This window comes from Sabethes cyaneus, chromosome 3 (genome assembly GCF_943734655.1).
Source record: "Sabethes cyaneus chromosome 3, idSabCyanKW18_F2, whole genome shotgun sequence".
Lineage (NCBI taxonomy): Eukaryota > Metazoa > Arthropoda > Insecta > Diptera > Culicidae > Sabethes > Sabethes cyaneus.
Window position 1 is genome coordinate 102,726,556 of NC_071355.1, and position 27,818 is coordinate 102,754,373.

The 27,818-nt window shown below is 38.2% G+C and overlaps 1 protein-coding gene across 1 annotated transcript; it reads right to left on the bottom strand.

Annotated features, from left to right (window-relative positions):
- Window positions 1–18,783: 18,783 nt before the first annotated feature.
- Window positions 18,784–20,961, bottom strand: LOC128739953 (zinc finger protein 883-like). Its single transcript, XM_053835455.1, has 4 exons — window positions 20,855–20,961; window positions 20,303–20,451; window positions 20,126–20,247; window positions 18,784–20,068 (listed from the first exon to the last, which is right to left on the bottom strand). The coding sequence occupies exons 2-4, from the start codon at window positions 20,423–20,425 to the stop codon at window positions 18,784–18,786; spliced, it is 1,530 nt and encodes a 509-aa protein (XP_053691430.1). The 5' UTR covers window positions 20,426–20,451; window positions 20,855–20,961.
- Between the last annotated feature and the right edge of the window lie 6,857 nt (window positions 20,962–27,818).

Here is a 27,818-nt window from a genome sequence, read left to right on the forward strand (position 1 = left end):
AAGCTGCGCCATAAACACGCTTGAGAATGGGAAATACGATCGATATGATTCCCTGTGCTTGTCTTTTTGCAAACTCTGCAAACGAAAACAAATCTTACAAAATTTCTACCGTGCAACGTTTACTTCCTATTTTTCATATAACATTTCTAAGCTCTAGTATCTATTGATTGAAAAGAGCATCTATTGATGCGCAGAATTTGTTTGAAATTTGTACAAATTTATTTGGAAAAATCAACTCACTAGTATTTTTGATTCTATACACCCCTATACCTACATGCTTAAATAAACTGCTTTTCTTCGCTTTTTGCTTTTCTTGTACAATTGTGAGTAACAGCAAGTGAAGAAAATGACAATTGAAATCTGAAATCAAAGAAAAGAAAAAACTTTTCGATTGAATCCCACTATTTAATATTTATTTGCAACAGATACGTAGTTCACCTACGACGTGCAGGCTTCATCAGTGTCTTATTTCAAAGCGTATACGTATCTGTCGCGAATAAATATTAAATAGTGGAATTTAGTCGGTAAAAGTTTTTTTCTTTTCTTTAATTTCAGAGTTCGTATTCCACTAAGAGGCTTCAAAAACTTCAGACAATTGACATGTTTCTCACTTTTCTTGAATTTCATTGCAAATTTTAAAATTGCAAATTGTCATCACATACATTCATACATACATACACACGTACATACATACATACATGCATACATACATACATACATACATACATACATACATACATACATACATATATACATACATACATCACACACATCTCATACATTGAATACAATCAACATTTGATTGATATGTTTTGATTTCACACGTTTTAACGCTTTAATATACGGTGCTTAAGTGTTAAAGTTTGAATAACTTTTGAATGAACCGTCCGATTTTAAATAACATGGTTTCGTTTGATAGATCTCAGGAGTAATTTTCAAATAATCATAAAATGTGTGATGTTTTTCATTAAATTAATGCTTATATGTTACATAAATATGTTTTAAATACTATTTTTTCACATTTCTTTATGTAACTTTCAAACTACAAGTCCAATCGTCATGAAATTTGGAAGTTAAGGGTTTGCAAGGCTCCTCTTTCATATGCAATCAATTTTGTTCAAATCGGTTAAGAGACCTATGAGATAATGAAGTCCCATATTTTTCGTATTTTTATACATAACTTTTGAACTAAAAGTCCGATCAGTATGAAATTCAATAGCGACCAATGGGACACCTAGACCTTTCATTTGACACTAAGAACATTAAAATCGGTCCAGCCATCTCCGAGAAAAGTGAGTGAGATTAAAAGCATCACATACACACACACACACACACACACACATACACACACATACACACACACACACATACACACACACATACACACACACATACACACACACATACACACACACATACACACACACACACATACACACACACACACACACACACACACACACACACACACACACACACACACACACACACACACACACACACACACACACACACACACACACACACACACACACACACATACATACATACACACACACACAGAAAATGCTCAGTTTTCGAAACTGAGTCGAATGGTATATAACATTCGGCCCGCAGGACCTTCTTTCCATTTCCGGTTTTCCAAGTGATTTCTATACCTTTATACTATATATTTATATAGTAGAAAGGCAAAAAAGGTGTTTGAGTGATGCGAAACGCTGGCGCTGCTGCAATGTTTCAACAAGCAATAGCCTCCATATCAACAGGAGCCGTATTTGCCATATAATGAAATATTACATCAAAACCGCTCCAAAGTAACATTTACGCTTAATTCAGCAATTATGCTTCATAAACAACAAATGTTTACGATAAATTCAAGCTATCTCAGTATTCGACGAATCATACTAATGCTGTCAAGTTACGCGCAATCTGCACTGATAAACCATTGAATCACACTTTTTACCTTTGTTATACTATATAACAAAGGTTTAGAAATTGGTCGAAAAACCCGAAATTGATCCGAGGCCCGTAGGGCCGAATCACATATACCAATCGATAGAGCTCGACGAACTGAGCAATGTCTGTGTGTGTGTGTATGTGTGTATGTGTGTATGTGTTTATGTGTGTGTGTGTGCAGCTCATTTTCTATCGCCTGTTTCTCAAAGATGGCTGAACCGATTTGATCGCTTTTACTTTTGTTTGAAAGGTATTATTGTCTAGTATATCACTATTGAATTGCTTTGTGGTCCGACGTTTCGTTTAAAAGTTATAAGCAAAAATGTGAAAACTACGTGACACGCGTTTCTCCTGAACTACGCAACCAATTTTAACGATCTTAGTACCAAACGAAAGCTCTTGCTGTTACTAAACTTTTTACCAAGTTTTATTGAAAACGGACAAGCAGTTTAAAAGTTAGCCTTAAAAAACCATTTTTGATAAGGTTCAAATGATCGCCTGTTTCTCAGAGATGGCCAAACCGATTTATGCGCCATAAGTTTTATTTGGCAGGTAATATAGCCGGATAGATCACTATTGAATGGTTTTTGGATTGGACGTTTAATTTGAATGTTATGAGCAATCGTATACACCACACCAAAATTAACAATAATTTATAATGATTTTAACCAAGATAATTTACCTAATTTCAATTATTTCAATATCAAACGAGAGGTTTTGACACTACGAATATATATGCAAAATTTCATAAGAATTGGTTTTACCGGTCAAAAGATATCAATCCTCGAACGCTTGCGCCATCTTTTGTAACACGGTTACTCGCGCACACAATAGCCCAAAACCAAAGAAAACGTGCGCACTAGAGTTTTAACTAGGAAAACTTGTTTTTAAGTTTATCGAACCTTCAGAAGAGTTTCTTGAAATTAAATGCTCTATCATCTGGTGCAATTTAAATTTGGATTAATCCCCCTAAAAGTGAAAAAAATTTTTTTTTCAGTTTCAATATAACACATTGATATGTTCTGCAAAGTTTTAGAGCCTATTATTACAAGAAATTTTGCTGAAGACTGTAACCTGAGATAGAAGCGAAGACAGAGAAATCTTATTTATTGTTTCTGTATTTGTAAAATCAGTTTTTCTATTTTAGCTCTTTTTGTAATTGTTTTATGACTTTTTCATGTGTTACAAAGTTATACAAATAGTAAAAATACACAACTTTGCTGAAAATAGTATACCTCTATGTTTGCTTGTTTAGGAACTGTTGAACTTTGATTATAAAAATACCCTGATTTTAACCCCGAATTACTCGACTACCAACTGACGGATACAATTTAAACATTTTACATTTAAACAGTTTTGCAAGATACAATTTAAACAGTTTTGCTATATACAGACATCATTTTTCCATATGAAGTAACGTGAAAAAAATTCCAGTTTGGGGCCAATAGCGGTACACCCACGGTTGCCAGTATGACAGATAAATCTGGATTTTGCCAGATTTTTGATTGCGCGCCAGACCAACAGACAAAGCTTAAAACCTTCCAGATATTTGGCAATGTGCCAGATTTTCGATCCTCCGTCTTGCAAAAAGGTCATCACTTCTAATTTTTGCATTTGCAATTTTTGCTAAAATTTTGCATCTACGGTGAGCAAAACGAGCAAGATTTTTTCAGGAAAACGCCTCCCCATCGGACTAATTTACCACCAGATTTTTGCCAGACACTTTTATTCGTGTTCGCCAGATTTTCGGGAAAACCTGGTGGCAACCTTGGGTACACCTCACATGCTGCTTGCTTCGTTTATGTGCTCTCGGTTTATGCTGATCTATTTTCCTAACAATTTAAAGTATTATTGTATTGAATAATTCAGACATTTTGCTGAACATTTTTTTGAAGAATATACGTTAGTTAAACACCGATTGGTAAACTGCCCATAAATGGAAGACAGTCACATCTGCAAAATCGTGCAACTACGAAAAACGCTGTTGAAGCCACGACCATTTTTCCTTTAATATTCAATCGATTTTGGAAACAAATCGTCCAAATCGTCATAAAATCACTTGAATGTACATAACAGAATATTTTTACAAACAATTTGTTCACAAGTGACCTAAAATTTGTTCCAAAACTTAGAAAAACTGCCGAAGTTACTGATATGCGTTTATTTGTGCTTAAATAAGCAAGAATAAACGCATAACAGTCACAGGTACAGCATGCCTTGATCCTTGCATTGTCGGTGGCTCGGCAGTATTTTCAAGACCACGTGTCGTTGTTTTGATAATTCACGTTCTCGTTCAATTCGATTGGTCAAAATGTCCTTTTTGACTCAAATCTCTTCCTGGCCTTTTCTCCTTTTTATTGTAATTTGTTATCTTGAGTTTATAGCGAGGTCGCATGATGGGGTTTGTTTGACTCAGAAGCTGGCCGCTTTCCTATGTGTCCGGTACACTCCCAGGACGTGTCCGAGTATGACCAATGTGAACCTGGACACTATATGTGACAATAAATGAACTATTTCAAACTAGTTTTGCAATTTCGAGTACCGACTCAGAGATGTCACATGTTGTATTTTAGTTAAATTCAGAAACTGATCCCCGTAGACTGGAGAGGAATCCGGAACATTCACGGACATGTTTAGATGTGGCCAATGGCGTCTTGAACACTTTATACGACTACCAATAGTCTAGATTTGCAAATCCGTGTATTTATAGGTGTCACATGATGGGTTTGTTGTGATTCAAGGTGCTTCTATGTTTAAGTCCCATATATTCCGGAACTTGTTCCCACTGTGACTTCGGAACCGTACATCCGATCCAAATTCTCCTCAATAGTGTTCTTCTAGGTCATAAAATCTTCCGTTTGGTAGTTGCTACAGGCGAATCGGTCCAAGCATTTCCCAAAAACAGATGCTTATTGATATATTTTTACTACTGTGACTGTTATGCGTTTATTTGTAATATGGGACTGACATAGTTTGATATTTTTTTCAACATCTTGGGAACAAACATAACTTTTTTGTTTGAAATATTGAAAGAACAGTTAATTTAAAGATGATTCCCAGGTTTATCTCAAAAGTAGTGAAAAGTCAGATGGGACTGTTATGCATTTATGGGCAGTAAATATGGCATTCAAAAACCTACACATGTTATTCAGAATACAACAGCGTGAGTAACCGAAGGTTAATAAAAATTGATGAAATTTTTTCAAGAAAACCTTATTGATGCATAGTTATGCATAGTTCAAAAACCTATAAACTAGACCTTTACTACGCAATGTATATGTTAAAGTATAATATTTCTTCTTACAACTTACTTTTACTTGCACTTACCCACATTAGTAACAACTTACTCAGCAATTTCATGAGAAAAAGAACTATCAAAATTTGTAAGTGCTACTATTTTGTTCAAATTTTGTAAGCTTATTCAATTTCCAAAATTTTTATGTAAACCAACGCACAATGCAACGTTAACTAATAGATGAATTATGTTCCGAAGACGTGTCGATTTCTATCTCAAATAGCAAGTAAGACCGTATAACAAAGGTTCCTTTCACCAATAGGTGGATTAAATCAGGTTTTTCAAAACTCATTAGCATATCTCAAAAATATTAAAATACTTTTACCGATATTTGGTACTCTTGTGCGCACTAAACAAGCGTATTTGTAATGCTATTGCGTCAATTCTCTTATGATTTATGCTCTTTTCATTTTAAAAGGGCATATCTGTGCCTACCTACCATGCCTACGCATTTTTTTAAATTTCACCCAAATATAGTGGTAAGTGCTACAAATCGGCTGGTGTACTCAGATTTCAAGGAGATTTTTTTTTTTGATATCAAATGGAATTTTACCTCTTTTGTTAACGACATTTTTATCATTGATAATATTAGTATCTTCGGTTTCTTGCTCGGAGAGGACAGAAAATTAATTATCACTAGCAATGCTAGAATTTAAAGAGGGTACACACTTCAATTTTTTTTACCGAACTCTGAGCAGCCGAACGTTCGGTAAAATTCGATGGTGCCAATCGACGTTTACGCATCATTAGTAATGTTTGGCATCATAAAAAAATTTTACCGAACTCTGAGCAGCAGAACGTTCGGTAAAATTTACGATAATTTACCGAACTCGGTACTTTTTTTTAAGTGTGTATATCCCTCTTTCTCTTGCCGAGGCGAGCTTTCTTACTTCGACCTGACATTTAGAAGAAATAAAATGGGTTTTCAAAAAATAGGTATACAGAAATCGATATACTAAAAATCTTTAGCTTTTAGGTAGCTTTTTCATTAAATGTACTTCCCGGTCAACACTGAATCACAGAGAACAGACATCCATTCAGGAACAAATTTTTCCTGAATTATTATTGGATAAAATTTCAAATTAAAATCACCTAATATGCTAGCGTCACCACCACTATAGTTTCCCAACTAAATGATTCTTTTGATTTGCACACTGACAACCTTTGGCTCCTCTGGCGCTAGTATATATGGACTAAAAGCGTTATGCTAGCGCCAGAAGCTACACACTTAAATGATTCGGTAAAATTTACCGAAATCTAAACAGCTGAACGTTCGGTAAAATTTTTTATTGCACCAAACATTACTAATAATCTGTAAACGTCGATTGGCACCATCGAAATTTTTACCGAACGTTCAGCTGTTTAGATTTCGGTAAAAATTTACCGAATTCGGTGCTTTTTGTTAAGTGTGTAGCTGTTGTGAGTTTAGTGTAGAATTTTGTGCGCCTTCAGCGACATCATCACTATAGTTTCCCAACAAATTTGACATAAGTTTTATCCAAGTGGGTACCTTTCGCTTGGATGTCTGTTCTCTGTGACTGAATGTAACACAATGTTGCTGTTATATAACACAGAAGCAACATTGTAATGTAACAAAGTTATCAAAATTTGACGTAACATTTAAATAAAAAAATTGTAGCATTGTTACGTTAAAATGTTACCTGTAGGTAATGTAACAATAACATTAAGTTTGTTACATTACAAACTTAATGTTCTTGTTACATAACCTACAGGTAACATTTTAACGTAACAATGCTACCATTGTTTCATTTAAATGTTACGTCAAATTTTGATAAAAGTTGTAATGTTACACATTTAATGTTATTGCTACATAACCTATAGGTAACATTGTAATGTAACAATGCTACCATTTTTTTATTTAAATGTTACGTCCAATTTTGATAACTTTATAACATTACAATGTTACTTAACAGCAACATGTTACTTTCAGTGTTGACCAGGTAATTACTATATATAGTTTCCTTGTGTAATGTTACAAAGTTATCAAAATTTGACGTAACATTTAATTAAAAAATTGTAGCATTGTTACATTAAAATGTTACCGGTAAGTTATGTAGCAATAACATAAAATGTGTAACATTACAACTTTTATCAAAATTTGACGTAACATTTAAATGAAAAAATTGTAGCATTGTTACTGTGATATCTCTTGAAATGATGTTTACTGCTGTGTGGTCCAGGTCCAAAGAGGACGATTCTATTGTTTATTCAGTATTTATAGGTTACAATCATGTCTTAGTAGTAGTAGGTTTGTATACAATGATATATCAAATTTATATTTAATTAATTGCCATTGTTTCTGTTATTCACCACTCGTTTAATAATTTAACCCTGAAGTGTCCATAACTTTGTATATATCACATCTCCCTCTCAAAATAATGAAAATCGAAACCTTAACTTAACATTAATATATACATAGCAGTTTCTTTTTCTAATCTTTCATAGCAATGGAATCTCAACGATTGGTATTCTTCAATTTTAATCTTTCACTTCTACGCGGAACATTTTCTTGACCAGTGCGAACATTTTCGCCCATCCTAACATCAGTATTACTATTTGAACTTCTTTCTTGATCAAGTTTCTGTCGATTATTAATCTTCTTTAGATGAAATTTGTTTCGTCTATACAAAGTACCGTCATTGTTACGAATCCAATAGGATCTGGGTGTATCAGCTAGTGATTCTATGATTGCTTTCTCCCACTGGCTGTATTTATTCAAATACATAACTTCATCTCCCACCTCAAGATCATTTCTCTCTTTGCTACCACGATCATAGTAACTCTTCTGCGTTTCCGAGTGCCATCTTTGCTGTTCGGCACAATGTTGAACTTGAGGTTGTAACAAATTGTACGAAATGGGTAACAAGGTATTGCACTTACGACTCATTAATAGCTCAGCTGGCGAAAGATTCAAATCTTTCAAAGGCGAATTTCTGTACTCCATCACTTACTTACTTACTTAGGTGGCTTGCCGTCCTAAGACAAAGCCTGTTGAACAAAATTTCTCCATGTAACTCGGTTGAGGGCTTCCGCTCTCCAATTCCTCGGACACCGAGTACTCTCCGCCAGATCTCGCTCCACCTGGTCTAACCATCTTGCTCGCTGCGCTCCTGGTCGTCTTGTTCCTACCGGATTTGAGGCGAACACCATCTTTGCAGGGTAGTTGTCCGGCATTCTTGCAACATGCCCTGCCCATCGCATCCGTCCAGCTTTAGCCACCTTCTGGATACTGGGTTCGCCATAGAGCTGTGCGAGTTCATGGTTCATCCTCCGCCTCCATACTCCGTTCTCCTGTACGCCACCGAAGACCGTTCTTAGCACTCGTCGTTCGAAAACTCCGAGCACTCGCAGGTCCTCCTCGAGCATTGTCCATGTTTCATGCCCGTAGAGAACAACCGGTCTAATAAGCGTCTTGTACAGGGTGCACTTTGTACGGGGACTTAGTCTGCTCGACCGCAATTGCTTGTGGAGCCCATAGTAAGCACGACTTCCGCTGATAATACGCCTCCGAATCTCACGGCTGGTATCATTGTCCGCCGTTACCAGTGAGCCAAGGTAGACAAATTCATCGACTACCTCAAACTCATCGCCGTCGATCAATATACTACTGCCCAAGCGGTGTCGTTCGGCCTCGGTTCCGCTGGCCAGCATGTAGTTTGTTTTAGACGTATTTACCTTTAACCCAATCTTTTCTGCTTCGCGCTTTAGTCTGGTGTACTGTTCAGCCACCGCCACAGATGTTCTGCCGATAATATCCATGTCATCGGCAAAGCAGACGAATTGACTAGATTTGTTGAATATCGTGCCCCGCGTGTTGATATCCGCTCGGTTCATAACACCTTGTAGCGCTATGTTGAACAGCAGGCATGAAAGACCATCACCTTGACGAAGCCCTCTGTGTGATTCGAATGAACTTGACAATCCACCCGAAATCCGAACACAGCACTGCGTACCATCCATCGTAGATTTAATCAGTTTGATGAGCTTCCTGGGGAAGCTGTTCTCGTCCATGATTTTCCATAGCTCTTTCCGGTCGATGGTATCATATGCGGCTTTGAAGTCAACGAATAAATGATGCGTGGGAACTCTGTATTCACGGCCCTTTTGGAGGATTTGCCGCAGTGTAAATATTTGATCCGTTGTAGACCGACCTTCGACGAAGCCGGCTTGATAAGTTCCCACAAATCTATTCGCTATTGGTGATAGACGGCGGAAAATGATTTGGGACAGCACTTTATAAGCGGCATTGAGAACGGTGATCGCTCGATAGTTCTCACAGTCCAACTTGTCGCCCTTTTTGTAGATCGGGCAGATAACCCCATCTTTCCACTCCTTCGGTAGCTGTTCCGTATCCCAAATTCTAACAATTAGTCGGTGTAGACAAACGGCCAGCTTTTCTGGTCCCATTTTAATAAGCTCCGCTCCGATGCCATCTTTTCCAGCTGACTTGTTGTTCTTTAGCTGCATGATGGCCTCCTTAACTTCGCCTATCGTTGGGGCTGGCACCTCTTCCCCGTTTGCTGCACCGTCGAAATCGCTTTCCCCGCCGCCATGGTTTTCCGCCTGGGCGCCATTCAGGTGTTCGTCGAAGTGCTGCTTCCACCTATCCGTCACCTCACGATCGTCCGTCAGAATACTGCCAGTTTTATCCCGACACATTTCGGCTCGCGGCACAAAGCCTTTGCGGGATCCGTTCAGTTTCTGGTAGAACTTCCGCGTTTCCTGAGAACGATGCAGCCGCTCCAACTCCGCATATTCCTGCTCTTCCAGGTTGCGCTTTTTCTCCCGAAAGATTTGGTTTCGCTGCATCTTCTTCTGTTTGTGTCTTTCCACGTTCTGACGTGTGGCACTGCGCATCTTGGCCGCCCGCGCAGCGTTCTCCTCATCCATCACCCTCCTACATTCATCGTCAAACCAATCGTTCCGCTGATTCCGGGCCACATGCCCATCAACGTACTCCATCAACGCTTTACGAATATCTATATTTGAATCCTTTGATTTTTCAAGAATATTTTTCGCAATTTGTACAAATTTTTCCGCTGGTCCATTCGATTTTGGGTAATATGGACTAGAAGTAATCAAATTAAATTCAAAATTTTGAGAAAAATCTCTGAACTCCTTGGATCCAAATGGCATGTTATCAGCAATCACTGTAACTGGTTTCCCATGAGTCGCAAACAAATCAATTTATCAATAACTGCAGGAGCTGTTTTACTCGTCAGCTTGATCATTTCAAGCCACTTTGAGTAATAATCGACAACAATCAAAAACGGCTTTCCCTCAAAATCCATCAAATCCATTCCTAATTTCTGAAATGGCAAGTTTGGTATTTCGTGGTTAATCAAAGGCTCTTTAACATTCCGCTTGGAATGTTTTAAACAAATTACGCAATATTCAATCTTGTTCTCTATATCACTTGATAATCCGGGAGAACAATTCCCTTGCTCTCGCCTTGGTTTTTTCTATTCCAAAATGTCCTACATGCAACCACTCTAACACTGGTTGTCGTAGGTTCACTGGCACAAAAATTCTATCGTTCAGTAAAATAATCCCATCATCCACATACAAATCATTTTTATATTTCCATAAAAATCTCAAACTTTCATGTAGACATTTCTTATTCTTTGGCCAACCTTCACGATAAATTTTCAAAAGCTGTCCCAATATGGGATCCTTTTCCGTTTCCGTAACAAATTGTTTCTTACGTGTATCACTAATATTGATGGTATGAACATATCCTGTGAGATCTTCCTCTACCTCATCAGGCATTAAAACTTTCCGAGAGAACCGAGAGAGCACATCAGCAATGTACATGTGCTTTCCAGGCAAATAACTCAACGTAAAACAATATGGAAGCAACTTAATGCGAAGTTTTTGCAGTCTTGATGACGGAATATCACAGAGGCTCTTTTCCATAATTGAAACCAATGGTTTATGATCAGCTTCTACTGCAAAATTTCGACCGTAAACATAATTATGGAACTTTTTGCAAGAATACACGATTGCTAGCATTTCTTTTTCAATCTGCGCATATCGTGTCTCTGCATCATTCAAACTTCTAGACGAAAACGCGATCGGTTTGCCATTTTGCATCAAACAAGCACCTAACCCATTTTGAGATGCATCTACTACTTACTTACTTACTTTAGTGGCAACGGTCCGTTACCGATCCTGCGCCGAACGAATTATAGTCCTCCAGTACCGTCGGTCCTGGGCTGCCGTTCTCCAATCCCCACGAACACCAGCTGAACGTGCATCGTCTTCGACAGCACACACCCACCGGGTGCGGAGTCTGCCTCGGAGTCTACGGCCTCTTCCTGGTTCTCTGCTGAAAATAGTTTTGGCTACTCTTTCATCGGGCATTCGGGCATCCAATTTGAGATGCATCACACTGTATTTTTATAGGAATTTTATCATCAAATGCACTCAAATGAGGAGAATTCTTGATAAAACGCTTAATTTTATCCAAACAGTCTTCTTGTGGCTTTCTCCAAGCGAAAACACAATCCTTTTTCAGCAAATCGCGTAATGGCTTTGACAACTCAGCCAAATGAGGAATAAGCGCCCTAATGTAATTAATCATTCACAAAATCTTCTGTAGTTCAACTTTTGAAGATGGCGACCTAATTTCCTGTAGATCATCCAGTCGGCTTTGATCTGGGCGAAATCCCAACTTAGAGACCTCATGTCCTAGATAGCGTACTTTATTCACTCGATATTGTAATTTGTTCGAATTGAATTTAATGTTCCGTTGTCTAGCACGCTTGATTACTTTTTTCATGATACAATCATGCTCTTCTTCATTATCAGCATAAATCAAGAGATCGTCTATGTAGACGAAAACCCCTGCGATGTCCGAAAAGTTTTCTTCGTTAAACTTTTGAAACACTTCTGGCGAAATAGAGAGACCAAAGGGTAATCGTTTGTAGCGATAAACCCCAAATGGTGTATTGAAACTACATAAAAAACTTGATTTTCTATCTAGCTCAATTTGGAAAAATCCATCTTTCAGATCAAGTACTGAAAATATACTTTTATTCGCCAATTTCACTCGCAAATCATCAATTGTTGGAATCAAAAATGGCTCCTTCAGAAGCACTTTGTTCAAATCACGTGGGTCGAGACAAAGCCTGAGTGATTTGTCTGGTTTCTCGACAATAGTGAGATTAGAAATCCATTCTGTTGGTTCGTTTACAGGAGCGATGATTTTATTTTCACACAACCGCTCCAGTTCATCTTTTAATTTATCCATTAAAGCAAAAGCTACTCGTCTTGCAGGCTTTGCAATAGGTGTAGCCTTTGGCTCAATCTTTAATTGATATTGTTGTTTAAAACAACCAATACCCGAAAACACATCAAAATTCCGTTGCACAAATTTACTTCCAGCATTCTCATCCGTTTGCACATCTAAAATGCGCTGAACTAACCCCAAATCCACACAACTTTTCAAACCTAGTAGGGGAAAAGTGTATAATGTGCCCCCCCTAAGAATAAATGGTTATATCTCCGTTATACTTCCCCAAATTAACGTTACAACTACGTGTATATGTTGGTGTTTAAGCTGACAACCAATTGCAATTGTTTATTTCATTTAGTATTGTGGAATAAACATGCTAGGAATTATTTAATAAAATCACCTAAATGTTGTGTTTCTCGTCTGCGCGGGGTAAAATGCCCCACCTGCGGTATAATATGCCCAATACGGTAATTTGAGTATTTCTACCAGTGACAGACCAACTCTATTTTGTAGAAAGTAAAACTATTTCCTTTGTTTTGCAAAATATCGTTATTTTATGTAAAATAAACCTAGTTTCGGCCTTCTGGTGCACTTTTTCTTTTCTGCATGGGGCACATTATACTGCAGCTGTGGCGTTTTGTACCGGGTAGTTGAATTACCTAGAATTTGGACGTTGGTAACAAATTATTCCCACCACGGTTGCTCTACAATACTAATTGAATTAAATAATGGCAATTGGCTTCAACTTAGATCTGTTTACCTATGTTTATAGCCACATTTGCAAGGGAGGCAAATTGCACCACCGCAAGTGGGGCATTTTGGCCTGCTTTTACTTATTTGAAAAAATATTAAATGCTAAAGCAAATCAAGCGTTTCATACCGTTATTTTTGGCAGGGATGTCTTTTTGAAGTTCACTTTACGCAATCGAATCACAACAACCGGTTATTTACAGATTTTGACAAGAAAATAGCTTATGGAAATGACGCCAAAAGTTACATCGGAAGCTGCCCAAAAACAAATTTATTTTTGTTTTGTTTTTACAGCATGCGACAACTGTCATACTTGCATAGTAGGCTAGTTCCATCAAATACTATGGTTTCTGGGTGGTTTTGCATTTTGATTTCGCTTGTTTAGCGAAAAACGAAGGGGGGGCACATTGGCCAGGGGGGGCACGTTATACACAATTCCCCTATAGGTTTAACGTTCAGATCGACTATCACAAAATCTAAATCGCGAGTCACTCCACGACATGTGACACTGAGTGTCTTCTTTCCGAGAGGGCTAATTTTCGATGCTGATCCAAAACCTTGTAAAGCGATGGGCGCTTCATCAAGATAACTAATACCGAGTTCTGACAAGACACGAGCTGGTAAAATGTTCACATCCGCTCCAGTATCTAACTTGAACCTAATGTGCATGCTACCGATCCTAACCTCTTCGTTCCAGTGAGTTCCCTCACGTGTTTCAATAACGTCCATGTAACAAACTGATACTTCACCAGCACTTTTGATCTTAGTGTTACTTGTGCAAGCTCTACTAAAGTGGTTTAATTTACCGCATGCTGTACAGTTTTTGCCGAAAGCCGGACATTTTCCTTTCGGGTGATCATAGCCACAATAGCTACACTTTAAAATGGCGTTAGGTTTTGTATTGTTTGGCATTGTCGTGTTAGTACGGTTAGTATTTTTCACTGACTTGTTAGTTTTATAACGATTTTGTGATTGATTTTTCTGTTTTTCGTCCTTTTTGTTAGTATAAAATCCCTTTTTCTTAATCGAATCTACTCGCGATAATGAACTCTGTCCATCACGGTGCATCACTTTCAATTGTTTTTTCCGTTGTTCTTCGATTTTGCACGCATCGATAACTTTATCCAAGGAAAGCTCAACAGCTTCCTTTCCCATCAACTTATCTGCGAAAAGTCCATCGTACAACCCGAACACAATTTGATCCCTCAACAAACTATCCCTCATAATTCCATATTCACATGTCTTCACTAAGGTTGTAATTTCCCTCAGAAAATCGTCGAATTTTTCCCCTTCACTCTGATGACGGTGTGTAAAGACAAACCGCTCGAAGATCACGTTCTTTTTCTTTCCACAATACGCATCAAAAGCTTCAATCACCTCCTCGAATTCTTCCTTATCTTCTTCCTTCAATGGTAGAACGTTGAAGATTTCCAGACCCTCTGGACCGATAACCGATAACAAGATAGCCACTTGCACATCACTTTCTTGCCGGAAGTGACCTGCTCCTTTCATCCAAAATTCAAACGCCTGCTTGAATTTTATCCAGTTAGCGTAGAGACTTCCCGCCGTTTGCAATGGCGGCGGTGGTGGTAGAGCGAGCGGCATGATTGTTGCCGCTGGTTGCTGCAGTTCCGGAATAACGACCGGAGATCCGGAAGCACCTTTTACTTTCGGTTTCACCATTATATAGTCCCACTAACACAATATCCGTTCATGGACGATCTTCTAATTTTCCAGGCCCTCTATCGGTCACACTATATGTAGTCCAGGAGAACACGTGCTTTGCTACAGCGCCATGTGATATCTCTTGAAATGATGTTTACTGCTGTGTGGTCCAGGTCCAAAGAGGACGATTCTATTGTTTATTCAGTATTTATAGGTTACAATCATGTCTTAGTAGTAGTAGGTTTGTATACAATGATATATCAAATTTATATTTAATTAATTGCCATTGTTTCTGTTATTCACCACTCGTCTAATAATTTAACCCTGAAGTGTCCATAACTTTGTATATATCACAGTTACGTTAAAATGTTACCCGTAGGTTATGTAACAAGAACTTTAAGTTTGTAATGTAACAAACTTAATGTTATTATTACATAACCTACAGGTAACATTTTAACGTAACAATGCTACCGTGAACGTACCATATTCTGCGCAGTTAAGACATTTTTATGATTCTTCCGCTATTACAAGTATTCTAGACTTAAATTAATAACGTTGATAGCAGCAACGTGTAGTGCTACGGTCTATAGTATCTGGTAAAAAACATAGGAATTAAAAGTCGACCAACAATTGCGTATATTTTTTGTTTTGTAAACTTATCCACTGTGCCTAATTCTGCGCACTCTCTTGCCAATGTTCCTAATTCTGCGCATGTTTGTACCTAATTCTGCGCACCTGAAAAGTAACTATAAACACTCATACCATGGTGTTTATGTCTTTATACGCTAAAAGCATGTCAAAAATCCGGTATTAGCCATTACCATAAATAATTCCATGATTTGGCGTTCTTGTGCTATCCAGGTGGCACAGCAATATTGTTATCATTTTGATTGGCTTACTTTAAAATTTTTATTGTCGATAACATGAAGGGCGAGTTGATTCGGGTTTTCTGCATACTGAATATTACATTTTAGACAAATATTAAAAATTGTGTTTTCATGTAGAAACCACTTCGCCAATGCCTGACAGCTCCTTGAAGTTGGACATTCAAAAAAAAAATCAGAAAGCATAGTTCCATAAATTGGCGCTCGTACGGACCCCGAGTCGCAACACAGGATTCCAATCAATGCAAGTTAAAGGTTCTACTTGAATTTTCATGCCTCTATACCTCAGCCATTTGGGTGAGGTATTCTTTCGCGATTTCTTCGAAGGATACATTACTGCGCAGAATTTGGAACATGAATAAAAAACCTGTGCGTAAATCTACGCACTACTGCGTCGCATTTTGCCAACGAAACCAAGGCATGCAATCACTCTTTTTGTCTAAAACATGACTAAAACTAATTATTCTTTCTAACTATGCTGGGTAATTTGATCATTGCAAGGAATTTCGATCATAAATTTGTTAATTTTCTAGAATGACAGTTTTAGCGTTGGCGCTAACGACGTTGTTTTCTGACGTATAAAATACTTTCAGTTTCAGTTTAATTTATTTCGCTGTCAAATATTATGGCCCTTTTGTGAATAATAGCGTAATATTCAACAGGCATTTATAAAAAAATAACACAAGGGTCATAGTTATGCACAATGTTGAAATCTATCTATACCTATAAAGAAGGATTTCTGTCTGTTTGTCTGTCTGTCTGTCCGTATGTTCCTTATAGAATCGAAAACTACTGAACCAATCGGCATGAAAATATGCATGTAGAAGTTTTTTGGGGCCAGGAAAGGTTTTAGTGATGGTTAGAAACCCCTCCCCCCACTAAGAGGGGGGGCTCCCATACAAATGAAACACAAATTTCTGTATAACTCGACAACTAATCAAGCAAATAGAACAAAATTTGGCATGTGGGTGTTTTCGGTGTCAAGAATTTATTCTATGGTAAATTTAGACCCCTCTCCTCTTTATAAGGGGAATTATAACTCCTCTCCTCTTTAAAAGGGGGGCTTCCATACAAATTTCCTCATAACTCGAGAACTAATCAAGCAAATGGAACCAAATTTGGCATGTGAAGGTTTTCGAGGGCAAGAATATTTTCTATAGTAAATTAGGACCCCTCCCCACTTTAAGAGGGGGGGCTCCTGTACCAAAGAAACACAATTTTCCTCATAACTCGAGAAGTAATTAAGCAAATGGAACCAAATTTGGCATGTGGGTATTTTTGGAGACAAAACTTTTTCTATGATGGATTGGGACCCCTTCCCGTTTTAGGAAGGGGGGCTCCTATAGAAATGAAATGCAAATTTCCTCATAACTCGAGAACTAATCAAGCAAATGGAACCAAATTTGGCACGTGGGTGTTTTTGGAGGCAAAATTTTTTTCTATGATGAATTGGGACCCCTACCCACTTTAGGAGGGGGGCTCCTATACAAATGAAATTTAAAATTTCCTCATAACTCGAGAACTAATCAAGCAAATAGAATCAAATTTGGCATGTGGAAGTTTCTGGAGGCAAAAATATTTTCTATGGTGAATTAGGACCCCTCCCAACTTTAAGAGAGGGGGCTCCTAGACAAATGAAAAACAAATTTCCTCATAACTCGAGAACTAATCAAGCAAATGGAACCAAATTTGACATGTAAGTGGTTTTGGACGCAAGATTTTTTTCTATGGTGAATTGAGACCCCTCTCTTCTTTAGAAAGCGAGTTATGGCCCATCTCCCCTTTAAGAGGGTGGGCTTCCATACAAATGAAATGCAAATTTCCTCTTATCTTGAGAACTAATCAATCAAATGGAACCAAATTTGGCATGTGGGAGTTTTAGATGGCAGAAATTTTTTCTATGGTGAATTACGACCCCTTCCCCTTTTAAGAGGGGAGCTCCCATACAAATGAATTTCAACTTGAAAACTAATCAAGCAAATGGAACCAAATTTGGCATGTGGGAGATTTTGGAGTCTTGAATTTATTTTACGATAGTTAGAGACCTCTCACCCCTGTGGTAGGGGGATATGGACTCTCATACAAATAAAACAGAAATTTTTGCGAAACTCAAAAACTAATCGAACTCGAGAAATTCGAGACTCTTCCATAAAACATTACTCAATACAAGACCACAAAAACTATCTATAGTAACACTAGATCATTCGGGACGAGACGGTCGCGAGTGTTGCCGGTGTCCCGCCGTCGGAAGTGCCGCCCACTGGGGGGCTTGCAAAACTCGAGATTGTGACAAAGATCATCCGAGATTCATGATTTATGTACAACACAGGTTAATTTGTGGCAATACAAAGTTTGTCGGGTCAGCTAGTATACATATATTAAGAAAAATGCGCAGAATTAGGAGCTGCGCAGAATAAGGAGCGGTCACGGTACCATTTTTTTTATTTAAATGTTACGTCAAATTTTGATAACTTTGTAACATTACAATGTTACTTCTGTGTTACTTTACAGTAACATTGTGTTACTTTCAGTGTTGAACACCGTGTGTTCACCACAAAGGTGCTGGACAAAAGGAGACTGCAAACCCCCCTTATTAAGCTAGCGACATGGGTTGGGTTATTTTTAGACACAAATTGTGCCTCTTCCTTCGTCTACTGTAGAACCACCGACCGAGAAGTTTAATCTAACTTTGTTTTTACTGGCGGGACGACAACACTATGCAGGTCCTTGCGACTTACAAGGCACACACGCAGTTTGATACTTACCAAATAAAACTGGTACTGGTATATTGATACTTAATATTTTTTACAATTGATGGAGGGATGGCAGGGGAAAGTAATGAAAATTTTTTGAGAAAGGAGGAAAAGAGTGGAAAGGAAGGGGGGGGGGGTAATAGGTAGCCACGCTTGAAAAATGAATAAAAATACGGACTACGAGCATTATTTCTTATTTATTATTTAATGAAAGAAATATTTTCAGCTTTTCTTATTTTGATTTGCTTTAGTGTGAATTTTTTTGTGTTTGGCTAAAGTGCTATGATCGCGGAACGATTTACTACATACTTCGCAGTTAAATGGTTTTTCGCCTGTGTGTATTCGCCGGTGAGTTAGCATAACGGATCGTTGTCTAAACCGCTTTGGACAAAAGTCACACTGATAAGCTTTTTCGTTGAAATGAATTTTCATGTGCCTACGCATGCTGGTATATTGCGCGAAATTACGATCACACTGTGAACATTGAAATGGTTGGTCGCGTGTGTGGGTATTTTCATGCCCAGCGAGGGATACCGCTGTCGGACATAACTTACCACAATGTCTGCATTCGTAGTTTTTGTCGTGAGCCAACAAATGTGAACGAAATGATTGTTTATTTCCAAAGCATTGATCGCATCTATTGCATGAATGAAGTATGAATTCATTGGGATGCAAAAGCTTTCCATGTTCTATAAGCTTAAGTGAGGTTGGCAGGATCTCCGTACAAAAATCACATTTATATAAAATAACTTTTCGAGATTGACATAGGTTAGAATATGTCCGTTTTGTGTGAGCATTACGAATATGAAGATGGAGAGTTTTCAAATTCTGAAAATTTTGGGTACATTCTGGACATTTTATGCAAGACTTTTCATTACAATCGTGGGTTTTTAAATCGCAGTTTGATTTAAACACCATTAAACACTGCTTGCAATCATCTGGATACTCTGTTAAGTGAACAGTTTTGGTATGCGTAGCGAGTAACATTCTGTTCACAAACACTTCATTGCATACATTGCAGGAGAATCTAATATTATTTTGATCGCATTCATCATTTGTCAAAGATGTCTGGTTGTTGACTTCTAATAATCCGTATGTACAATCCGTAGCAATTTTTGTTTCGGTGTTTTCCAGTACGGTATCACTGCTTTGCTCAGACGTATAAATTACAACGTATTGCGCATTGTTAATCTCATTTAACTCTTCTTCAGAGATGATTTCTTCAGGTACTAATTCTTCGTCGTATACAGAAACTTCTGTATCTGACAGATATTCAGGTTCGTCATCCAAAATTTCGAGAACTGAATTTTCCTCAATGTCCGAGTCTTTTGAGTTTGAAGACTGCGCAACACACTGGTTATCAACTAAATCGGAAATTGAAGTTTGTTGCAATGCTCCGGTTTCGCAATCCACTGTGTCATATTCTTCGTTTTTAAAGCAAGCCACCTCTTTATTTTTTGAAGGCGGTAAAGTTATTTTTGTACAGTTTACCGCTTCATTCGAATCGCTAGAATATATATAATAGAGCAAATTTTAAAGTATGACATAAATGCAATAATAATACCTATACAAAATACTTCGAAGTTTTTTATCAGATTCTATAAAAAGATTACGAATGTCGTCCACGACATCAATTCTCTCCAGACATTGAACGCAAACCGCAGACAGCTTTTCAGTATCTGAAAACTATAAATGATTTGTTATAGATATCCATAATTTTACTGTTATCTAAAGTATTTACCTCAATTTGAAACAATTGGTAAATTTTATCACGAATTGTGTATAATTTGTGTTTGCTATATAGTGAATACATCTTGTTGATATGCGTTTGCTCCAAGCATAAACGGCAACATACTTCAAACATGGTAAACAGTACGTTACGCTTTTTAGCTGAAATGCAGTTTTATTCCTTCTTATCACTATAAAATCAAAAAAAAAATTGAAATGCACCTGACACTTTTTTCCAGACACAAAAATTTAATTATCTTTAAAATATGGAAATTCCAGTCTAATTGAATAACTACACTTCTGGTTATTACTTAGCGCTGGAAAGATTGAATATTTTTTGTTTACTTTTACTTCCATAAAGGCTTAACACGACCAAGGTTAGTCAAGAGAGGTTTTCTGATGTTCAAATTTGTTTTTCACCCCCGCTGGGTTACCCTTGACGATCACCGAAATTTTCAAAGCGGAAACTGTTGAATGTATAAACAACGTCGATGGTTGCTAACCAATTGTACCGCGCACTTCTGTTCTACAAACTGTGAAAACTAGATCACCTATTTTAACTCACCTTGAACACGACAAAAATGTTCCCAATTTATTGCGGCGCTTATAATAAATCCTCCTGCTGCGGCGGTGGTAACGCGCTCAGGAGATAGCCGCGATACAACCGCATAATTAAAATTTACGTTTTCTGGTTTGTGGTTCGACAAAATATCAGTATTGTAGCGTGTTTGTGGTAGAAAATAATTGATTTGGTAAATTTCCAAATACTAAATTACTATAATAATAAATCATGCGGTTATCTTTTAGTAGTTTGGTTCAGCTGTCAAGATAACCGCAATATGAGGATTTTTCTTGTAATCTGGGTAATCTCGGTAACTGCAATACGCTCTCAAATATATTCACCTAAAATTTGTTGAATTCTAGAATGACTGCCATAAACTTGAAGCCAAGGGGTTTCCAACAGCAATGATTACAACCAAGATTACAACGCACCATTAAAAAAGCAAGAAACAAAGATACCTTTATTCATGATGGAGTTTCCAGCACAGAGAACAGATTAACAGGCTCGAAGGAAGTAATCGATTTTTTGTGTGTAAAATCTGTCGGTAGCGCCCTCCAGAAATAGTTTGCCAAACGCATCAAAAAATATCCATGTATTATCAATTTCCCACCCTTTCGTACGCGATGAATTATAACCGTCGCGGGCGAAACCGTCGCCAGAATCGTCGCGGGGGCAAATATCGTTTATTTTGTCAAGTAAATCAATAGTTTACGTGCTAGACAAGCATAATATATACTTATAACTTACATACAGCCAAGCAGATTCTCTCTGCGACGATTTCAAGCTATCGAAAAAGTGAGCAGCGCGTTTTGTTACCAAAGAAACGGGCAATACCTTTATCAATATTTCTTTGTGCTGGAGTTACATAGCAGCGATGGCAGCGAAATCAAGATTTAGTTTGCCACCAGGCGTATGAAACTGCATGGTAAAGAAGCAGCTAACATCTTTTTATGCATCCTACACGTCCGACACAAAAAGAAAAAAAGCAAAATAATAACTTTGTTCGAGCGCTTACCAATACACATTTATCCGAGGCTGAAGTTAGAGCGGGCTACTCACAAATACATTTCATCCGGGGCGAAGTTTGTTGTGGGCTAGATGAGATGTTGGCTACACGAAAAATGTATGGGAATGACATTTGTGACAGTGGGGTGTTTGCCACTTACTGCTCGAGGGGTGCTTTATTGAAGGATTACTCGTAGATTACATAAAAACCTTTTACACACTTTTTGGCGATTACCTGGTAGTCTGGTGTTTCCAGTACAGACGGTAAATAAAGCACATAGAGAACAGATTAACAGGCTCGTAGAAAGTAATCGATTTTTTGCGTGTAAAATCTGCCGGTGGCACCACCCAGAAATAGTTTGCCAAACGCAACTTGATGTCACTGCCATTGCTACTATGAAGTAATAGTAACCAGGTAACCAATAAGCATTAATATAAGCAGTAAATCAATCGTTTATTAGCATCCCTGGCGTTTTATACTGCAGGTTGCTGTTTATCAGCCTTTTGACTGCATAACTGTTGTAAATTGGCATCCACAATTCTATTTAAATTCTTCTTGTCATAAGCATTGTCAGCACTATAAGAGGGCTAGCAGTAAAGTAGCCGCATATTTTGCCAAAATAGCATTTAAGGCAATTTAAATGCTTATTGGCTAGCATTTAAATTGCATTGGAAATGCTTATTGGTTACCTGGGCAGTTTCCCAACTAAATGATTCTTTTGATTTGCACACTGACAACCTTTGGTTGTTTCGGCGCTAGTATATATGGACTATAGGCGCTATGCTAGCGCCAGAAACTAGCTGTTGTGAGTTTATTGTGAATTTTTATGCGCCTTTAGCGACATCATGGCTATAGTTTCCCAACTAATTTGACACAAGTGTTATCCAAGTGGGAACCTTTCACTTTCACCTTTCTGTTCTCTGTGTTATTCTTACTGTAAACAGCCTACGCGAGGGCCCCAGCTAACGTCAAAAAATCTTTATATGTGTGCGTAGTGAAATACTTCATGTAACTCCAGCACAAAGCAACACATATTTGTAAAGGTGCATCCCAGATAACACAAAATCGTAATAGAAAGTTCACATTAAATCGTTTTCATGTCAATTTCACATTGGAATTGTATAATGATTAGAGTATGTCAAATCGAAGTGAACAATAAGTTGTTTTGCAGTCGTGCGTGTCTTCATATACAACTCATGACTGTGAATTATAAAGCAGTATAGACGATTGCATTATTTGATTATATCTTAATCATATATTCCGGAGTATTTAGTTGCGTGTTATAAAAACTACGCAAAATAGAATTACAAATAATTGTCGAAATTTTTGCACGTATATCGCCTCCACTTTGGTACATATATGTTCTTATATGGCGTGAAATATAACTTTTTCGTTCAGATATGATTTCGTATATCTTAGTTGCAATCGAGATATACAAATGAAATGGTTTACTGGGTTATCGACTCGACAATTGAAAGCACTTGCAGTTTGTCCGCATCCAATCGGGACTCAATCCGTTTCAAACAGACTTATAAAACGATGCCGCCGGACCCGCTTACCGTCTAGATAATCAGCAGCCACGTCTGCAGCTGACTACGTAGTATTTCCGCACCATTTTTCGCAAGCAGAATCTTCAAGCGTGTTTAACCTACCAACGCTGTATGATTGTTATTGATCTGCACAAGTTAAATGTAAACAAGTTTGACATTTGTAGTACAGTACATAGCAAAACAGAACATAACCTATAAATAACCAGCGATGCCAGCGCCAATACTTGTCTATGGACTATGAGATCTGTTGTCAAGGCACTCGTGTAAATGCGCTCATTGAAAATGCATGCGACAAGGGCATGGTGTGTTGCTATCTCTTTCTCATGTAGGAGTAAAGAGAGCAACTTTCAAATGGTGGAAAAGGGGAATTCCCATCAAATTTTTGGTTCTTGTCAAAATTAACAGTTTGGTACCTATGCGTGGGACATCGAAAATGCATGAATTTGACAGCCACTTCACCCCGTAGGCATGCGACCATCACTGACGTTCCGTTACGATACGTTGCCGATGATGTTCGCTGACGGTCAGTGTAATTCCAGCTTTAAACGTTTGTTTAAATATTTATTTTGTTGCAGTTGAAAGCCGAAATAATCGACGTGCGACATTCGGTGTTCGCCACGGGGCGAATTACTTCAAATTTATTAAATATATTGCGATTATTATCTAAAATTTTTCTTTCGTTGGTTTAGTTGTGCGCCTAACAGTTGCGCGCAGCTCTGATCTGGTTGCTCGCAGTCAAAGTATCTCTTTTACACTCACACGAAATCTCGTAAGAAACTGTCAACGCAAGAGTGACGAGAAAAGCAACAATATTTCTCTCTCGCTCATCAGCTGAATGCTAGGGTAGCTTGATTCGTGTTTGCCCGTTCAAACATGGATAAATTATTTACAAACGCAATCAGCATTTATATTTTATCATTTTCGGTTAACGTAAGACATCCCAGTAAACCATTTGGTTTGTATATCTCGATTGCAACTGAGATATACGAAATCATATCTGAACGAAAAAGTTATATTTCACGCCATATAAGAACATATATGTACCAAAGTGGAGGCGATATACGTGCGAAAATGTTGACAATTATTTGTAATTCTATTTTGCGTAGTTTTTATAACACGCAACTTAATACTCCTGAATATATGATTAAGATATAATCAAATATTGCAACCGTCTATACTGCTTTATAATTCACAGTCATGAATTGTATATGAAGACACGCACGACTGCAAAACAACTTATTGTTCACTTCGATTTGACATACTCTAATCATTATACAATTCCAATGTCAAATTGACATGAAAACGATTTAATGTGAACTTTCTATTACGATTTTGTGTTATCTGGGATTGTAACTGTGTTGTTTGTAAGTCTGTACATAATAGATCACAACAAATGTTATCTAAGCAAAGAATAAGAGCATAAACATTGAAAACTTACACGTGCTTACACTGTCAATAATAAATACATGATTTACCTTTGCGCACAACTATATAAAGCTGAAAAACGAAATATTTTCTCGGGAAGCACAATATTAAATATATTTATACTTATTTACATTCTTTTACCCGGGTGCTAAATATATTTACCGGTATTGTTGAATATTTTACGAAAGTTTCCACCTCTTTCAATACGATCTTGAGCTGTCAAGTCCCATCATAACCAACCCATCGACATCTCTATATCGAACTGCAGTAAACGTCAGCGACAACATGTCCGGGGCTCAAAATTTGACAGCGGGCCCAAATCAGACTGCTGGCAGTTGAGTGAAACGCAGTGCTGACATGCTATCTCATTTTCGCACACACGAGATGTTGGCGGCGAAAACATGGTTGTCTGCCAATGGGGTGATCATAACAGTATGTGGCAAGAGTTGTTATGATGAGGTGGACACATTTAAAATAGTAAATATATTTATCACATTGAATATTGTGCATTTACTTGATCGATGGATTCCGAGGGGAGTTCAGGTACTGTTTCAAACGTTCTAAAGGTAAAAAAATGACTAAATTGGCAACACAGTTCGTAATGTTTTATCGCCATAACTGGCAACACAGGCTCATTGCGTTTCTGTCGCAACCTTAAGGCCCTCATACACGTACGTATTGTGCATTTACTTGATCGATGGATTCCGAGGGGAGTTCAGGTACTGTTTCAAACGTTCTAAAGGTAAAAAAATGACTAAATTGGCAACACAGTTCGTAATGTTTTATCGCCATAACTGGCAACACAGGCTCATTGCGTTTCTGTCGCAACCTTAAGGCCCTCATACACGTACGTACATGTTGGCCGAAAATGTTGGTGAATTCATGCTCGTCGAACACGCTCGCCGGTGTGTGAGTGCCACGAACCAAGCTGACAGAAGAAAATGTTCGGCTCGCCGCTCGACCGGAATGACCCTCCAACATTTTGTTCATTACCAACCCAACATATGCGTATACGTGTATGGGGGCCTTTAGTCGTGACTTCGTGTGAATCATACAAAAGCATTAAACAAATTGTTTCCGAATACGAACGTTATTGCTTTGTTATTGCTTGTTTGGATAATGAAGGATAAACTACGCTTTATTCACAATGAAATTTCGGCAAACCGGCGTTGAAAATACAAATTCATTTCATGCTGAATTTCATTCCGTTTCTTCTGATAGAACGGTAATTCCTAGGTTTATTTACTTTGCTCGATTGGTTCCAATAATGAAACAGCGATGATGACACAATTTGACATTTTATCTGTCAAAAGCTAAAAACGACCCTTTTTACGACCGTTCAGAAACACGACTGTTTCAACCGTCGTGTCCAGTAAGGGAATGCGCGCACAATATTTATGCAGGAAGTGATTTACCCCGTGGTGTTCGCACATTGATGCGCTATACAGCGCACCACCTGCGATGTAGTTGCGACACACAGAACAAGAATAAAACCGAATGTCGCACGTCGATTATTACGGTTTTCAACTGCAACAACAATATTCTCCCGAAAATGTTTGTTATTCAGCAAGGGGTTTCCAACAGCAATGATTACTACGCACGTTTGAAAAAAGTTACTTTTCTGATTACTTCTGATTACCAGTAACCAATCTCTTGTGATTACTATAAATTAATCATGATTACCAATGATTACTTAAGATTATGATTGATTACTCTGCTCATTACCATTGATTACCTAATTAATTCGTAAATGATTACAAAAGTAATCTCTGATTACTATCCAGCTTTTTACGAGCCATAATGGTGGACGTGTTCGTAATATTTGAACAGCATTTTTGAAATTTTCCTAATACATCGCACGTTTTCTTTCCGTATACATTCCTTTAGTTTTACCGTGAAGGCGCGGAAAGAAGACGTGCGATGTATTAAGGAAATGTCAAAAATGCTGTTCAAATATTACGAACACGTCCACCATTATGGCTCGTAAAAAGCTGGATACGCACTTATCCAGCTTTTTACGAGCCATAATGGCGGACGTGTTCGTAATATTTGAACAGCATTTTTGACATTTTCCCAATACATCGCACGTTTTCTTTCCGCGCGTTCACGGTAAAATTAAAGGAATTTACGGAAAGAAAACGTGCGATGTATTAGGGAAATGTCAAAAATGCCGTTGAAATATTACGGACACGTCCGCCATTATGGCTCGTAAAAAGCTGGATTGGTCGGCTTTGAAACCCCTTGGATAAAAAACAAAAACGCTTATTTGTCGACTAACATTTGAAAAGGGCGAATAAGCCAACTCCTGATAAGCCCTCCTCAGAAGAATCCTGAGGTGAAAAGGGCCTTTGTTGAACAACTTGAATCTCAAGCCTCGGAGTTGCCATCTGGTGGAACCGTCGAAGAGCAATGGACCGGCATCAAGAACGCCTTCATCACGACCAGTGATGAAACCCTCGGCAAAACGCGCAGTGGGCGGAGGGAGTGGATTTCGGATGAAACTTGGAGGAAGATCGACGAGCGGAGAGAGGCGAAAGCCGGCATTGAGCTAGCGCGGACCAGATCGGCTAAGACAGCTGCCCGTCAACGATACGCCGAACTGGAGAGGGCTGTTAAACGTGCTTGTAGGCGGGACAAGAGAGCCTGGACTAGCTCCCTAGCCGAACAAGGAGAAACCGCCGCCGCCAATGGTGATATCCGTTTGTTGTACGATATTTCTCGCCGCCTTAGTGGTGCCATGATGAATACAAAGATGCCGCTAAAGGACAGAGCTGGTCAGCTATTGACTGACCGTACAGAACAGCTTAAGCGAAGGACTGAACATTTTGAACAACTCTTCCGAGTTTCAAATGTCAGAGACCAACAAAACCAGCAGCGTACGACGCCTACAGTTCGTCGAATAAATCGCGTGAACTCGGAGGCGCCATCGCTGAATGAAATTGTAGCAGCCATCAAGAGTATGAAATCCAATAGAGCGCCAGAGATA

Excerpts from the sequence above, each read along its gene's own strand:
- LOC128739953 (XM_053835455.1), bottom strand. The coding sequence starts at position 20,425 with ATGTTTGAAGTATGTTGCCGTTTATGCTTGGAGCAAACGCATATCAAC. Across the intron at positions 20,248-20,302 it reads ACCAATTGTTTCAAATTGAG|TTTTCAGATACTGAAAAGCT; the intron begins GTAAATACTTTA and ends AATCATTTATAG. Across the intron at positions 20,069-20,125 it reads CTTCGAAGTATTTTGTATAG|CGATTCGAATGAAGCGGTAA; the intron begins GTATTATTATTG and ends TATATATTCTAG.